This window comes from Anomaloglossus baeobatrachus, chromosome 4, assembly GCF_048569485.1.
Source record: "Anomaloglossus baeobatrachus isolate aAnoBae1 chromosome 4, aAnoBae1.hap1, whole genome shotgun sequence".
Taxonomy (NCBI): Eukaryota; Metazoa; Chordata; class Amphibia; order Anura; family Aromobatidae; genus Anomaloglossus; species Anomaloglossus baeobatrachus.
In genome coordinates, this window is record NC_134356.1 from 576,650,726 (window position 1) to 576,667,868 (window position 17,143).

Sequence of the window (17,143 nt, forward strand, 5' to 3'; positions counted from 1 at the left end):
AACACCACATACACACCCCCCCCCCCTCCCGTGGTAGGGAACACCCGTCAACAAAACCCTTGTTGCCTCCTCCAGGGTCTGATGTCCACACCAGGTGGGGTGGAGCCAGGCGGTTGGCCCCGCCCACCGAGGAGTTCACAGGCCTGGAGGTGGGAAAAGTAGTGAGTTGGTAGTTGGAGTTTGTTTGAAGTGGAGTTGAAGTGGAAGTGGAGAAACTGTGTGTGTCTGGGTCGGAGCCCAGGCACAGTCAGCAAGGTCGGCAGACGGTGGTGGCCATCTGCAGGAGTTAGTGGACGTCTGTGGAACCGTAGGACCGGAGTCGGGCCCGCCGGTACCGAACCGGGGAGCGGATTGAAGCTAAGCACCAAGGCAGGGTACTCAGACCCCGACTAGGCTCGGAAGCCGCCGTAAAGGTCAAATTCTCTGATTGTGGTCTGGACCTCAGGGGTTCATTCCCACCCAAGTCCCGTCAGACGGCAACAGCCAAACCCGTCCAGATAAGAGCCACCGCCAACGGCCAGAGATCCAAGGGCCAGCGCCTGCGGACAAAACGGGCTCTCCCGACACGTACAAGCCGGGGAGCGGACCACCTGTGGGAATCCATAGGGGTCAAACACTTACACACAGGTGCAGGGAAAGACAGCTGCCATCAACCCGTCCGGGGAAAGTGAAGAAACCGCGGCCGCCTGCGGGCCCCGTCCATCCAGCCGTTTGGTTTACCAGAGACACTGTCACTGACTACCTGAGTGTGTACACCAGTGCCATCCAGCACAGTGCTGCACTTCTGCCCCGCATCCGCGCTGCCTTCCCGCATCGGCACCTGCACCTATCCCCTACTCTCCAACCAAACCTCCCAACCGGTGCCCCGGGACCAACAGCTCCTACCCACGGAGGGGCCAACACCTCAGCTGCTCCTCGCCATCGCTCTCGGGAATCCCCGTCACCAGCAGCGGTGGAGCCATCATCACCACAACCCCGTGAGTGGCGTCACAACCGACATCCCACCACCAAACCTTCCCCTTTCACTCGTGGGCGAGGAGGCGCTGCTCGAGCCCCCGGGTCCGGCCCCGTGCTCGAGCCACCGAGGAGCAGAAGCACCGGACCCGAGCGCCAGAGATTCCCCCCCAGGCGAGCGGCGTTCCCCAAAAACCCCTCTCCACCCGCGACATCTTCATAGAGAGTGGATGGAAACTTCTGGTTTCAACTGTAGTAAGTTAGTAACCTTGATATTGCAACTTATCAGCACCACATGAATAGGGAGTAACTGCAATACCAGACATAGCCCATACACAAGAGTTTCACCGTTTCCCAAACAATCCCATTGATATATTTTATTATGCTGTAAAGGATACGTGTTCCTCCCTGTTTGTTGACTACCTCTAACACTCTTTCAGTTGGATGTGTTACAACAGCAAGAATCTGTATGTAAATGGAGGTCTTTTATATTCATAGCTATATAGAACCCCTGTGGAATATTGTATATGATTTTATAAAGGTGTAGACGTGCTAAGAAATTCTAGGCAATGCTACAGTTTTCCCTTATTAATGACCCATGGAATCCTTTGTGCAGAAAGGATCACAGCAGTAGCAAACCTTTCCTAACTTCTCTATTAATAAGAACTACTCAAGAGAGATCTTTTCACAGCAGTTATATGAAATGCACACGAACAAACTCATTCTCGTGCTCTGAGGTAATTCAGAATGTCACAGCCAAATGGGACAAGAAGGAGTGCAGAACACCGCCGCAGCTCAACGCCGATGGCCTGGAAAATACAGCCAGGAACAAACGTAAATAAAGTCCCCATAGTTTTAGACAGAAGGGTTTTTTTTTTATGTATTTACAAAAAAAAAAAAGGAACGCATTGAGATATATTTACTGATTTTGACACACTCCCGAGATGTATGCCAGCATGTGATTACACTTTAACCTCAATTGAAGAAAATGGTGCTTTGTTAACATTACGGAAACTCATGTTTTTCCTGAGCATTGGAAAAGGTACAGATTTGACCGTGGTAAGTCAATGTTATATTCAAAATTCAGTCCCAACTTTTTAAGACATTCAAAAATTGGATACAAATCTAAAACCTGGTGTAAAAGAAAACAAAACAATCTTATATTTACTCATTGTTAAAAATAGATCTAAGCAATAAAACAATAAATCTCTGATCCTTATGTTGTGAATGTGCCACTTTGCACTGTTCTCTTGAGGGTACAGATGGAGAAAAAAAATTTAAAAAAAAAAAAAAAATTATATTTATAGTATGTCAAAGGTCATGTCAATGACTTTGATGTGGACTCACACGCCGAGCCAGCATCTTTACCGGCAGATGATGACTGATGTAAGCAGCCATCATGTGCCCTTAACATTCGTGGGTGGAGTGGAGCTGTTAACCTATTAAATGCCATTGTCCATTTTGGACAGCGGCATTTAACACACACTGGCAGTGGAGCATGTCATTCCACCCGCTGACTCCAATGGGTTGCTATGACAGCCGGGGGTCTGCTGATGACACTCATGTTGATACACCTATAAAAGGCCAGCGTTTACTTGGCGTTCATAGGAGATCTTAACCATTCATTGCGGTCCTGAAGCATGCAAGCGATCAGACAATCGCATCTTCAAGTCCCCTAAGCTTATAAAAAGTGTTCAAGTAGATATATATATATATATATTTATATATATATATACAGCTCGCAAAAATTAAGACACCACTGCAAAATTGTCAGTTTTTCTGATTTTTCTCTTTATTAAACAAGAAAAACTGAAATATCACTTGGTCATAAGTATTCAGACTGTTTGCTCAGACATTCATAATATAGTCACATGCTGTCCATTTCTTTGTGATCCTCCTTCAGATGGTACTCCTCCTTGGAGTCCAGCTGTCTTTAATTAAACTGATAGGACTTGATTTGGAAAGACACACGCCTGTCTATATAAGACCTCACAGCTCACAGTCAGTGCATCTCAGAGCAAATGAGAATAATGAGGTCAAAGGAACTGCCCAAGGAACTCAGAGACAAAATTGTGGCAAGGCCCAGATCTGGCCAAGGTTACAAAAGAATTTCTGCAGTACTCAAGGTTCCTAAGAGCACAGATGCCTCCATAATACTTAAGTGGAAGAGTTTTGGGACCAATAGAACTCCTCTTAGACCTGACCGGCCAGCCAAACCGAGCAATCGTGGGAGAAGAGTCTTGGTGAGAGAGGTAAAGAAGAACCCCAAGATCACTGCGGTGGAACTCCAGATATGCAGTAGGGAGATGGAAGAAAGTTCCACAAAGTCAACTATCACTGCAGCCCTCCACCAGTCAGGCCTTTATGGCAGAGTGGCCCGATGGAAGCCTCTCCTCAGTGCAAGTCATATGAAAGCCCGCATAGAGTTTGCAAAAAAACACATCAAAAACTACCAGACTATGATAAATAAGATTCTCTGGTCTGATGAGACAAAGATAAAACTGTTTTGTGATAATTATAAGCGGTATGTGTGGAGAAAACCAGGCACTGCTCATCACCTGCCCAATACAATCCCAACAGTTAAACAAGGTGGTGGCAGCATCATGCTATGGGGGTGTTTTTCAGCTGCAGGGACAGGATGACTGGTTGCAATTGAAAGAAAGATAATTCGGCCAAGTACAGAAATATCCTGGAAGAAAACCTCTTCCAGAGTGCTGTGGACCTCAGACTTTGCCGAAGGTTCACCTTCTATCAAGATAATGACCCTAAGCACATAGCTAAAATAACAAAGGAGTGGCTTCAGAACAACTTTGCGACCTTTCTTGACTGGCCCAGACAGAGCCCTGATTTAAACCCAATTGAGCATCTCTGGAGAAACCTGAAAATGTCTGTCCTCCAATATTGACCATCCAACCTGACGGAACTGGAGAGTATCTGCAAGGAAGAATGGCAGAGGATCCCCAAATCCAGGGGTGAAAAACGTGTTGCATCATTCCCAAGAAGACTCATAGCTGTACTAGCTTAAAAGGGTGCTTTTACTCAACACTGAGCAAAGGGTCTGAATACTTATGACTAGAGATGAGCGATGTTCGATTCGAACTGTTCGCCAATTTCAAATTCGAGTGATTTTGGGCGGTGTTCGAGTCGTTCGACGAACTCGAACGATTTGATTCAAGTTCGGCCGTTCTAGTTACCGTTCAATAACGGTTCGATCACCAAAAGCGTGGCTTTTCACAGTAAGGCTATGTCCGCACGTTGCGTATTTGCATGCGTCCTGCGTCCCCAGCACAATCCCTCTCTCTTTCCTACTCACAGATCACGGGCGCGGCGCTGCACGGCTGTCACAAAGCTCTGGCGGCTTTTCATCTTTTGAAAATGGCTGCCGCTCATTATTCAATCTGTTATTCCCTGCTTTCCCCGCTCACCGGCGCCCATGATTGGTTGCAGTCAGACACACCCCCATGATGAGTGACAACTGTCTCACTGCAACCAATCACAGCTGCCGGCGGGCAGGTCTATATCATGCAGTAAAATAACTAAATAAATAATAAAAAAAAAAACCTGCGGTTCCCCCCAATTTTGATACCAGCCAAGATAAAGCCACATGGCTGGAGGCTGGTATTGTCAGGATGGAGAGCGCCACGTTATGGGGAGCCCACCACCCTAACAATATCAGCCAGCAGCCACCCGGAATTGCCACATCCATTAGATGCGACAGTCCCGGGACTTTATCTGGCTCATCCCGAATTGCCCTGGTGCGGTGGCAATCAGGGTAATAAGGTTAGCTTAATCATGACAGGCGTCTCCCCGAGATACCTTCCATGATTAACCTGTAAGTGAAAGTAAATAAACACATACACCCGAAAAAATCCTTTATTTGGAATAAAAGACAAACCCCCCCCTTCCCCCTCATTTACCACTTTATTAATCCTAAACACCTCCAGGGCTGAAGTAATCCACACGACGCTTTCAGCTCTGCTACATGAAGCTGACAGGGAGCGCCGTAGAACACGAGAGCTCTGTGTCAGCTCCACGTAGCAACTGACAGGAGCCGCGTTGTCACCAGAGACTTCACTCAGGTAATGCCGGTGTGTTCGAGGACGATGATGGGAGTGGTAGTGCTTGCGTGTGTGCGGGGATAATGATGATAAGTGCGGAAGTGCCTGCGTGTGTGCGGGGACAATGATGATGAGTGCGGTAGTGCTTGTGTGTGCGGTGATGAGGATTGGGGTGGTAGTGCCTGCGTGTGCGAGGACATGGATGATGAGTGTGGTAGTGCTTGTGTGTGCGAGGATAAGGATGATGAGTGCGGTAGTGCTTGCGTGTGCGAGGACGTGGATGATGAGTGCGGTAGTGCTTGCGTGTGCGAGGACGTGGATGATGAGTGCGGTAGTGCCTGCGTGTGTGAGGACGTGGATCATGAGTGCGGTAGTGCTTGTGTGTGCAGGGACAATGATGAGTGTGGTAGTGTCTGCGTGGGTGTGAGGACAATTATGATGAGTGTGGTAGTGCTTACGTGTGCGAGGACGTGGTAGATGAGTGCGGTAGTGCTTGCGTGTGCGAGGATGTGGATGATGAGTGCGGTAGTGCCTGCTTGTGTGAGGACGTGGATGATGAGTGCAGTAGTGCCTGCGTGTGTGAGGACATGGATGATGAGTGCGGTAGTGCCTGCGTGTGTGCGGGGACAATGATGATGAGTGCGGTAGTGCCTGCATGTCTCTCTCTCTCTCTATCTCTCTCTCTTTCTTTCTCTCTATCTCTCTATCTCTCTCTCTCTTCTCTCTCTCTCTCCTCTCTCTCTTCTCTCTCCTCTCTCTCTTCTCTCTCTTCTCTCTCTCTTCTCTCTGTTCTCTCTCTCTCCTCTCTCTCCCTCTTCTCTCTCCTCTCTCTCTCTTTTCTCTTTCTCTCTTCTCTCTCTCTCTTCTCTCTCTCTCAGACCTGGAGATGATCAGCTGATGCGGCCACCTGATGGAATCAGCTGACACTATAAGTCGAGCAGTGAGGCCGGCTTTTTACCACCCGGTCGGCTAAACTATCAGCTGATGCTGTCGGACATGAGTCTGCACAGAAGTGTGTAATTTTTTTTTGCACTGATGCATCAGCTGATTGTATAAAAGCCGTTTATACAATCAGCTGCTATGTCATGTGATTCAGGCCATTGAACCCGACACATCATCTGATCGCTTTGCCTTCCAGCAAACCGATCAGATGATATTGGATCCGGATTGGACGGCGTGGGACTCTTGACCCAGGATTACTGCGGAGGGGGGTTCATTATTTCAATAAAGATGGGGTCACTAATTGTATTGTGTTTTATTTCTAATAAAAATATTTTTCTGTGTGTTGTGTTTTTTTATCTGTACTAAAAATTCATGGTGGCCATGTTTAATATTGGCGTGACACCATGAATTTCAGGCTTAGGGCCAGTTGATAATATACAGCTAGCCCTAACCCCATTATTATCCAGCAAGCCACCCGTCACCAGGGCAGCTGGAAGAGTTGGATACAGCGTCAGAAGATGGCACTTCTATGAAAGAATGGATGTGTGCGATAATAATGGGTTAATACTAGCTTTTGTTTTACTAGCTTGTTTTGCTAGCTTGACCCGGCCATTAAGAATCTCCAATAAAGGGATAAAAAAAGACACCACACAGAGAAAAAATACTTTAATAGAAATAAATACACAGACACACTTAGAGACTCCATGTTTATTACTCTCTGTCACCCCTCCACGATCCTGGTCTTCTGTCTTCTTTCTCTTTCAACCCATGCAGCTCTGCTACATCAGACAGCACTGCATGGGAGGAAGATGCTGCTGCTCCTGTGCAGTCTAATCACTCAGTGAGTGAGCAGAGGCTGCGGGTTGTAAGCGGTGACGTCACCGCTGCCACCGTTGAAATAGTAATCTGACAGGCGGGTTACTATAGCAACGGTGATCTCCGCTATTCACCGGCTGTGGTATCCCGTCCTTGCATGTGGGCTGACTCTGTAAAGAGCGCCCACATGCAGGAACAGGGAGCCAAGCATGTGCCCAAGCATCTCGCCAATACACGGAGATGCTCAAACGAGCACCGCGTAACGGAGAGATGCACTGACAGGACCTAGCATGACGTCTAGCCATGTGACCAGTCTGTAAACAATGAGATAATACACACGACTGGTCACATGCTATGACGACGTCACGGAAGGTCCTATCATCAGTGTTGGTTACCGGGAGGGCGCAGCGATGATTGGAAGGAGGGAGACAGAGTGCATGACGCGTCGCGGAGACCTGTAAGTATAATGGCATTGTTTATTTACTGTATGTGTACATGTATAATGTAGTTGTATGTGTTTGTCTGCCATTGTTTTCAATGGGGTTCAAAGGTGTTCGTCGAACGTTCGCCGCCGTTCGACGAACCGAAGTGAACTCAAACACTAGGGGGGTGGCTCAACACTACTTAAGACCATGTGATATTTCAGTTTTTCTTGTTTAATAAATTTGCAAAAATGTCTACATTTCTATCAAGATGGGGTGCAGAGTGTATAATAATGAGAAAAATTTACTTTTTTTTAATTCACCAAGTGGCTGCAATGAAACAAAGAGTGAAAAATGTTAAGGGGTCTGAATATTTTACGTACTCACTGTACATGTATGCCAAAGGTTGTGAAAGGGTTAAAGAGGGCCTGTTGTTAGATCAAAGATGGCTAATTTTTGCTCTTATATTATTACTGTTGCTCTCGAGTATTCCGTTTTTAACTTTTTTAAATCCTCCATAAGGTTTCAGAGATATGGGCCTTTTTATGTATTGCAGATTTTATGCTCTTTACCAACATAGTGTGGCTCACATGGTAATTATGCAGAGAAGCCTAAAGACGTGCCCAGGAATAAAACAAACAGTGGATTTAATAAAAAAAAAAACTACTAAAAAGGCATGGCGGAAATAAAATAGTGCAAAATCTAGCCACTTTTGACCTGGTGACAGGTTCTCTTTAAATCCCCAATTGTTCCAAAACGACAACTCCCAGCATACCTTGACAGGCTGCGATGCTTCAGAACATTTTTTCCAATTCCATATTCTGTCAGGTTAAACCATAAAATGTCAATCAAGAGTAAGACAAATGCAAGACAATGTATTAAAGCAATATAATTCTGTCACTAGAGTTGTGCCCCTGAAATAATACAGAACATGTGTCGCAGCCTCCTGGGCTCTATCATCAGCAGCACAGAAGCAGATTGAACTGGCAAATTCTTCACAGTTAATGCAAAACTTTGACTAATTAACAACAATGTGTTATGGACGATCAGAGAAATAATTAACAACAAGAGTGCAATCATTTTTTACTAAATGACATAAAAATAAGAACAAGAATTCTAATTAATTAAAAAACAAGAATTAGTTCCATCAGCGTTTAGAAAAATGGAGCTGGTCGGTGATTAGGAAAGCAGAACTGGTCTTTAGTTAGTGCCTTATGCAGTATCTTTTAATTGACAACTCCCCCCACCCCCTTACAATGTGCCATATAGTGCCCATAAAACAAAACTCTTTTCCATGGGTTCACTATAGCACAGATGACTAGAGAGATATTGGCAAGAAATAGGTTGTTCATGGGATTGTACTTTATAAATGACTCAAATTGTTTTTGGATTCATACCAATGAACTGAATTAAAGAAGTTAATATTGGAAATATGTTTTGTGTGAAAATGTAAAAACCTTAGCCATAGAAAGAATTGCTGGATTCACAACTACACTGCTCAATACTGCCCCGAGATGTCCTCCATAGTTCTGCAGCTCCTGTGTTCAATACTGCTCTGAGATGTCCTCCATACTTCTGCAGCTCCTGTGTTCCATGCTGCTCCGAGATGTCCTCCATACTTCTGCAGCTCCTGTGTTCAATACTGCTCTGAGATGTCCTCCATACTTCTGCAGCTCCTGTGTTCAATACTGCTCTGAGATGTCCTCCATACTTCTGCAGCTCCTGTGTTCCATGCTGCTCCGAGATGTACTCCATACTTCTGCAGCTCCTGTGTTCAATACTGCTCTGAGATGTCCTCCATACTTCTGCAGCTCCTGTGTTCAATACTGCTCTGAGATGTCCTCCATACTTCTGCAGCTCCTGTGTTCAACACTGCTCCGAGATGTCCTCCATACTTCTGCAGCTCCTGTGTTCAATACTGCTCTGAGATGTCCTCCATACTTCTGCAGCTCCTGTGTTCCATGCTGCTGCGAGATGTACTCCATACTTCTGCAGCTCCTGTGTTCAATACTGCTCTGAGATGTCCTCCATACTTCTGCAGCTCCTGTGTTCAATACTGCTCTGAGATGTCCTCCATACTTCTGCAGCTCCTGTGTTCAACACTGCTCCGAGATGTCCTCCATACTTCTGCAGCTCCTGTGTTCAATACTGCTCCGAGATGTCCTCCATACTTCTGCAGCTCCTGTGTTCAATACTGCTCTGAGATGTCCTCCATACTTCAGCAGCTCCTGTGTTCAATACTGCTCCGAGATGTCCTCCATACGTCTGCAGCTCCTGTTCAATACTGCTCTGAGATGTCCTCCATACTGCTGCTACTGTGCTACATAGAAACAGGAGAACAGTAATCCTTCATGTCTCTATGTATGCAGACATCACAGCAGCTAGTATCCATCCACTAGCTCAGAGACAAATGAAACCTAGAGACTGTAGATGTCACACATGAGACTAGCAGGGTTTACCTAGTACCTGGTAAACCACCAGAAGATGTTACACCACATGGGGAACACAGGGGTCATGATACAACGGAGATCCCTGCTGCTAGAAAGAGGGGTGAGGTGACACCTTCTGAACTCACCTCAAGCTGACTCATGATCTCCCTAGCGTCCATATACAGGTTCTTGCAACCTGACGCCGAGCCGGATACCTAGCTCTGCACTCAACCTGGCTAGTAAGTAGGCAGACAATATCACTAGATTCACATAAAGAAACACAAGGTAGAAATACAAATAGGGGAAATAGACATGCAAAGAAAAACACTCCAGGCGACTTCAGTGCAGCAAACACCACTGCTGAGCACAACAAGACAAACTTCTTCCAGATCAGGCTCCTTCCAAAATGAACCACACAGAAATGAGGGATTCAGTTTCTATCACAGATATCATGTGATCAGATCACATGGCTAAAATAGTGATAGGGAGTGATCACAAAGAGCCACACCTGAGACTGGAAGCTACAGCCAGCACCAAAGGGTGCTTAACACTTACAACACCACAAGCTAGATGATGTTATCAAATAACAGTAATGAATCTGCCAGTGGTAAGGCACAGAGACCTTCTGACACCAGATTAACCCTTCCCCCCGAGTGAGATACACTAATGACAGTAGAGGGGAAACTGGTGAAAAAATAGTCTTATTCCTCATGTACATACACAACAAAAGAAAAGGATATACAGTATCTCACCAGTATAAATCCTTAGGCACAGGTAAAGCTAGAAAAATAGAGGAAATATGCAGGATCCTGGGGAGTCTCTAAAACGCAATCCAGCACATGTATGATTAAAAGTCCTTACTTATTGATTAAAATGGAACAAAAGCAATTCATAGTTTACAGTGACATATTCATCAAAGTTGAAACCTACGTGTTTTGAATAGTATAGTTCTTCATCATGTCATGTCATGATCCAGCATGAATAAGAATTATATCTGCTCGAAACGCGTAGGTTTCAACTTTTGCTGCATATGTCACTGTATATCGTGATTGTTTTGTGTCCCATTTTACTCAATAAATAAGTCAATTTTACTCATACATGTTCTGGAGTCTCCCTGGATTCTTCCTCCCTCTTTCTACGCACACAACAACTTATTTTGAATCAACAAGTAAGCTATAACCCAATAAGGGTCCTAAACAGTAGAACCCCACCCCAAACCCTGGAATTCAATTGAAAAGGTGAAAATCCCTCATATTGTCAGCTGCATGATTATGTCTATTCACAACATTATTTTTTTCACATTCTAAACTCTTTATTTGCCATGTAACATCCCATATACTATCAGGAAGCCCCCAAAATACATAGCTTCTTGGGTATGTCTACAGGGAATAACGCTTATGTGAATCCTCATCAGCTTAGCAGCTGCTAAGGTCTTATGTTAATTAGAAAAAAAGAAAATATTAGTTAAAAACGTGTGCTGCTGTAACACTCCATTACCCACCGACTATATAATTGAATCTTGGTTACACCTGATAATTAATTATGACAAAGGGGTTGCTTTACTGTGTCACTGTGCACAAATTAGCATACTAGATCAGGACCAAGCTGCTTGACTGTGTTGAGAGAACCAATATCCTGCCCATAACAAGTAATATAGCATTTCATTCAATATGTCACAACCCAATCAGTCAACCCAATCAAAGACACTCAGAAGTGCAATGTTTTCCTGGGGTATGCTGCAGGAAGATGGGTCCTAATAATATGACATCTCTAGATGTACCCTTAACTGGGTTGTCCATTTAAAAAAAATTACCTTTACATGTTTTCTTTAAAACATACTAATTTACTTTTGCTTTCAACGGTACCCTATAATCAGCTCACCTCTTTGGTCCCCATCGTGGCTCTTCTACATCCAGTCATGTGTGTTGGAACATCATCCGTGTTTGTGAAAGTGGCTGCCACACTAACTACTTTTTATGGCTAAGCAAGTCCTCTTCTCTGTCACAGCCATCAGATAATCTCAGAAAGTCCAATATAAATAAGAAAAAACGGAGTCATATTCCAAAATGTGAATAAAAAATTATCTTTATTGAACAACCATTAAAAATCCAAAATATAAAGGTAAAGGCAAAGAGAGGGGGAGATAAAGTGCAGGGAGATGGACAAGCATGTACCGTGGGATATAGTAAGGTTAATTCTGGGAGCATAGATCAATATAATTATATATATTGCACAAGCCCATAAAAAGTGGTTAGGTAATGTAAAAATATATCTCTAGATGGATTAAATAGATAATATTGCACTTTGCCCAATATAATATAATCAAAATGTGGTATCCAAAGTGCAAACCATAAATCAATGTATGGAAGATAATCTAAAACCAACCAGTAGAGGGCAATAAGATATGTGCAATCAAGTGAAAGTAGATCTCGCTCACCCATAGTTAGAGTCCCGTCTGGTAATGCTGTCCAGGGGCCCCGACGTGCGTTTTACGATGGCCCCCGAGGAAGCCCAACGCGAAACGCGCGTTGGGGCCCCTAGACAGCATTACCAGATGGGACTCTAACTATGGGTGAGCGAGATCTACTTTCACTTGAATGCACATATCTTATTGCCCTCTAGTGGTTGGTTTTATATTACCTTCCATACATTCATTTATGGTTTGCACATTGGATACCACATTTTGATTATATTATATGCGGCAAAGTGCAATATTATCTATTTAATCCATTTAGAGATATATTTTTTTACATTACCTAACCACTTTTTATGGGCTTGTACAATATATATAATTATATTGATCTATGCTCCCAGAATTAACTTTACTATATCCCACGGTACATGCTTGTCCATCTCCCTGCACTTTATCTCCCCCTCTCTTTGCCTTTACCTTTATATTTTGGATTTTTAATGGTTGTTCAATAAAGATCCCACAATCGCATACAAGATTTCTCCCGTGCCTCCCCCATACTCTGGAACGCTCTACCTCAACACATCAGACTCTCCACTACCGTGGAAAGCTTCAAGAGGAACCTCAAGACCCACCTCTTCCAACAAGCCTACAACCTACAATAGCCCTCAGTCCAGTAGACCACTGTGCAACCAGCTCTGTCCTCACCTATTGTACCATCACCCATTCCCTGTAGACTGTGAGCCCTCGCGGGCAGGGTCCTCTCTCCTCCTCTACCAGTCTGTCTTGTACTGTTAATGATTGTTGTACGTATACCCTCTCTCACTTGTAAAGCGCCATGGAATAAATGGCACTATAATAATAATAATAATAAAAAGATAATTTTTTATTCACATTTTGGAATATGACTCCGTTTTTTCTTATTTATATTGCATGCTTTGGAGTTTCCATTTAAAAGTATAGCTAACAATGTTGTATCGGATGATATTGATCTCACAATCTCAGAAAGTGGCTGGTTCAGCTATTGAAGTAAACGTGACAGTCACTCTCCATATCACACAGCTCTGAGTATGTGCGAAAACAGGAAAATCTCTCCTGAGAGACAGCAGGGCCCAAGGCTGGAAGTGGAGCTGCTCATTTCACATTGATATCTAAAGATTAGGTAACCTTTGGCAATAAAAGAACTGTATTTTTTGGATAATAAGACGCACTTTTCTTCACAAAAATTTGGGAGGAAAATGAGAGGTGTATCTTTATAATCCAAATGTAGCTTACCGGGAGGTGGAGAATGTGCGTTGTGCTGGCTGTGGTGGGGATTATGCTGGCTGTGGTGGGAGCTATGCTGGCTGCGGTGGGGGCTATGCTGGCTGTGGTGGGCGCTGTGCTGGCTGCGGTGGGGGCTGTGCTGGCTGTGTGGAGCAGGGTGGTGCAATGGGTGTCCCAGACGCTCTGACGGCGGTGCGGGCTTAAAATAACAGCAACCAGAGTTGGTGCATGTGCAGATAGAGCTCTCAGCTCAAAATCTCATCTGTGCACGTGCCGTCCCCAGCCCATTGATCTCCCAGCAGTGGACTTAAGGAAAATGGCGCCCGGAGGTGGCACGTCAGTATATTAGACCTCGGCTTGTCCTTGAGCCGAGAGCTCAATCTGCGCACGCTGACTCCGGGTGCCATTTCTGTGAAGCCCGCACCGCCAATAGAGCATCTGGGACACACACCGCACCGCTGTGCTCCACACAGCCAGCACAACACCCACAGAGAGCACAGACTCCAAAGCCAGCACAGTCCCCACCGCATAGCCTGCAGCATCGCCCTACTCCAGCACCACGTCTGCTTCCAGTGACCCTCTCCACTACCGCTGCCGCTCCCCCTCCGGTAAGACACCACCAAAGTATAAGATGGACCCCCCTTTTTTTCTCACCTTTTCTGTCTCTAAATTTGGGGTGTGTCTTAAAATCTGGTGCATCTTATAAACGAAAAATATGGTATATATAGAAGTTCTATCTAACAATACTAGGACATCCTCACGAGCACTCTACAAACACATTTTTTATTGGAATTGCATCTTACCTATAGGCATTGCCAGAAAAAATGGCAGCCAGCATAGGACAAAACATCCTACTACAATTCCCAAAGTCTTTGCTGCTTTCTTTTCTCTGGAAAACTTTAGGAGTCGCACTGAGAAATGGGTCTTTTGCTTTGCACTAGAATTGGAGTTTATACTATCCGGAGTGCTCTTTCGATGAATCCTTAAGGTTACCTCTTCAGAGTCTGATTTATCACATTTCATCCCACAATTTAGAACTTTTCCTTCCCTTTTTGCCACAATATACACCCTGAAATACATGATGAGGATGATGGTGAGCGGAAGGTAGAACGATCCAAAAGCTGAGAAGAGAACATAGCCTGGCTCTTCTGTAATTTCACAGATTGTTTCGTCTTCTGGTGCTGGTTCTTTCCAACCAAACAAGGGTCCGATTGAGATTACAAGAGACAAGACCCATATACAAAGAAGAGCAAGAAGACCTCGTTTTTCAGTCATAATACTTGGGTATCTCAGAGGGTAACTAACGCCAATATAGCGATCTATAGATATGACACAAAGGCTCATTATGGAAGCTGTGCAACAAAGAACGTCAACAGCTGCCCATATATTACAGAAAATACGTCCAAAAAGCCAATATCCTTGGATTTCAAAAGTGGCAGAGAAAGGAAGCACCATGGACATTAAGAGAAGGTCTGCAACAGCAAGGTTGACAATGAAATAGTGGGTTACAGTCTGTAGATGCCGATGACATGCCACTGAAAGAATGACCAAAATATTTCCAAGTACACCAAACGTGATGAATATTCCAAAAATGACTCCAATGATGATTGATTTGGAAATATTGTTTGTAGGTGTCTGGTGGGTACAGTTTAGGCAAAGAGGGATGGACTCCAGTGAGATATTCTCATTAAATAGGACCATGATCAATATAAATGATGTTTGTTCACAGAAATTCGTTTCCCAGGTCTTTGGCTGAAGAAATTTTGTTTATGAGTAAATGCTATGAAAATAATTTTTTGGGCCAAGAGGTACATCCAGACACTGATTAGTGTGTAAAATCGAGAATTCAGCCAATGCCGTGTTTACATTCCCATTAATTTAGATTGATGTGTAGATGGCAACTTTCACTTTTTTTGTAATGTTTTCTTTTATTTTGGACTCTTTCTCTGAGATGAATTACAGATGTTGGGATAAATCACTGGTCATGATTTCTTTGGTAAAATAAAAGATTTAGTCCGTCCTGCTGGACTTTGACACAATTTATTTTACATCAGTATCCTTAGGTTAAATCGGTCATTGTCGTTTTGGCTGTAAACCATTGAGAAGGTTGTCAACAAAATGTGCTCCATGGGGGCAAATACAATATATTTCTTCTGTTTCCTTCAAACTCTTTTGCATGAAAGTTTGAATGACTGTGCTATTAACCAGTAATTCACATGAACCTCTAGATGGGGTCTCCTGGAGTTCACAGATACATTTTAGGGTACTCCAATCCTTAAACAAGCCTTTTGGAGCTGTAGCAGGGTCACGATAGATGTCGGCTAGCCAAAGTAGTACAAACTGGACTGTGTATTGGTTACGACAATTAGTTCTTCTCATGGTAATCCAGTTGAGTGTTCACCTGAAACATAATAAGGCAATGGTTAGACAGGTGTAAAGCCTTATTTTGGTAGCATGAGACCAATTATAAGACATCTGTGTGGTATATGTACGTTTTATTTATAATGGGAGCAAATATATGGCCTTATAGTGACAGACTCCATGCTTCTGTACTGTGCCTCCAACAATAGCCTCCAATGCTCAAACGTAAGACTATAACTATCAATGCACATGTGTGCCTTGACAATAGATACAAATTTAGAATTAGAAATATGAACTCTTGAGTTCCTGGTTTCTATGAAGAATTTATTCACTTTTACTCTGACATTATTTTTACAAATTAGACTCATGATACTAATGCATATACTCTATATGCCCAGGGCATCTATAAAAAGGTCTTACTTAGTGATCAAAATGTCCTTTTAATTGTTCCTGTTGTGATACCCATAAACCGCCTCCCACGGCAATGACAAATTCCCCGCCATAGTAACAATAAAATAAATTAACCTACAGTGGTCTTATATTGGTGCCTGTCAACAAGTCCCTGCCACAATGCCCACAAAATGCTCTTCACTATACTCGTAATGTGCCTCATGACTCCTACAATGAAGCTTTTCAAGGGTGCTATGAAGGCTGTGTTACAGTGCCCATTTAACATTTTTTTTTTTTTTTAAATTAAATTCCAGATTATTTACTTCAACAAAAGTGGAAGAATATCACTCTTTAGTTTAAAAGAATATGTATACTTTTAGCCTTTACAGTATAGATATTACTGCTATATGGTACCAACAGATCATTGTGTAACAATTATTGTGATAACCTAATTATTTTATTATTATTATTTATAGCGCCATTTACTCCATGGCGCTTTACATGTGAAAGAGGTACACATAATAGGGACAGGTACAATAATCATAAACAATACAAGGCACAGACAGGTACAGGAGGAGAGAGGACCCTGCCCACGAGGGCTCACAGTCTACAGGGGATGGGTGAGGATACAGTAGGTAAGGGTAGAGCTGGTTGTGTAGCGTTATATCAGACTGAGGGTTACGGCAGGTTGTAGGCTTGTCGGAAGAGGTGGGTCTTCAGGTTTCTTTTGAAGCTTGTCAAGGTAGGCGAGAGTCTGATATGTTGTGGCAGAGCATTCCAGAGTATGGGGGAGGCACGGGAGAAATCTTGGATGTGGTGGTGGGAAGAGGAGATGAGAGGGGAGCAGAGAAGGAGATCTTGTGAGGATCGAAGGTTACGTGCAGGTAGGTACCGGGAGACTAGGTCACAGATGTAAGGAGGAGACAGGTTGTGGGTGGCTTCGTATGCCATGGTTAGTGTTTTGAACTGGAATCGTTAGGCAATAGGAAGCCAGTGACAGGATTGGTAGACAGGAGAGGTCGGGGAGTAGTGGAGGGGGCAAGTGGACAAGTGAATTCTGGTTATGTAAACTACAGGGATATATTGCGATCAACT

The 17,143-nt window shown here is 44.0% G+C and overlaps 1 protein-coding gene across 2 annotated transcripts in view; it reads right to left on the reverse strand.

Moving 5' to 3' along the window:
* Positions 1-17,143, reverse strand: part of ADRA1A (adrenoceptor alpha 1A) — a 228,587-nt gene that overhangs the window by 45,161 nt on the left and 166,283 nt on the right. For both annotated transcript variants that reach the window (XM_075342895.1, XM_075342896.1), the window contains one exon: positions 14,101-15,698. In XM_075342895.1, coding sequence (XP_075199010.1) covers positions 14,101-14,998 — 898 coding nt within the window. In that variant the 5' untranslated portion in view covers positions 14,999-15,698. The remainder of the gene's footprint in view (positions 1-14,100; positions 15,699-17,143) is intronic.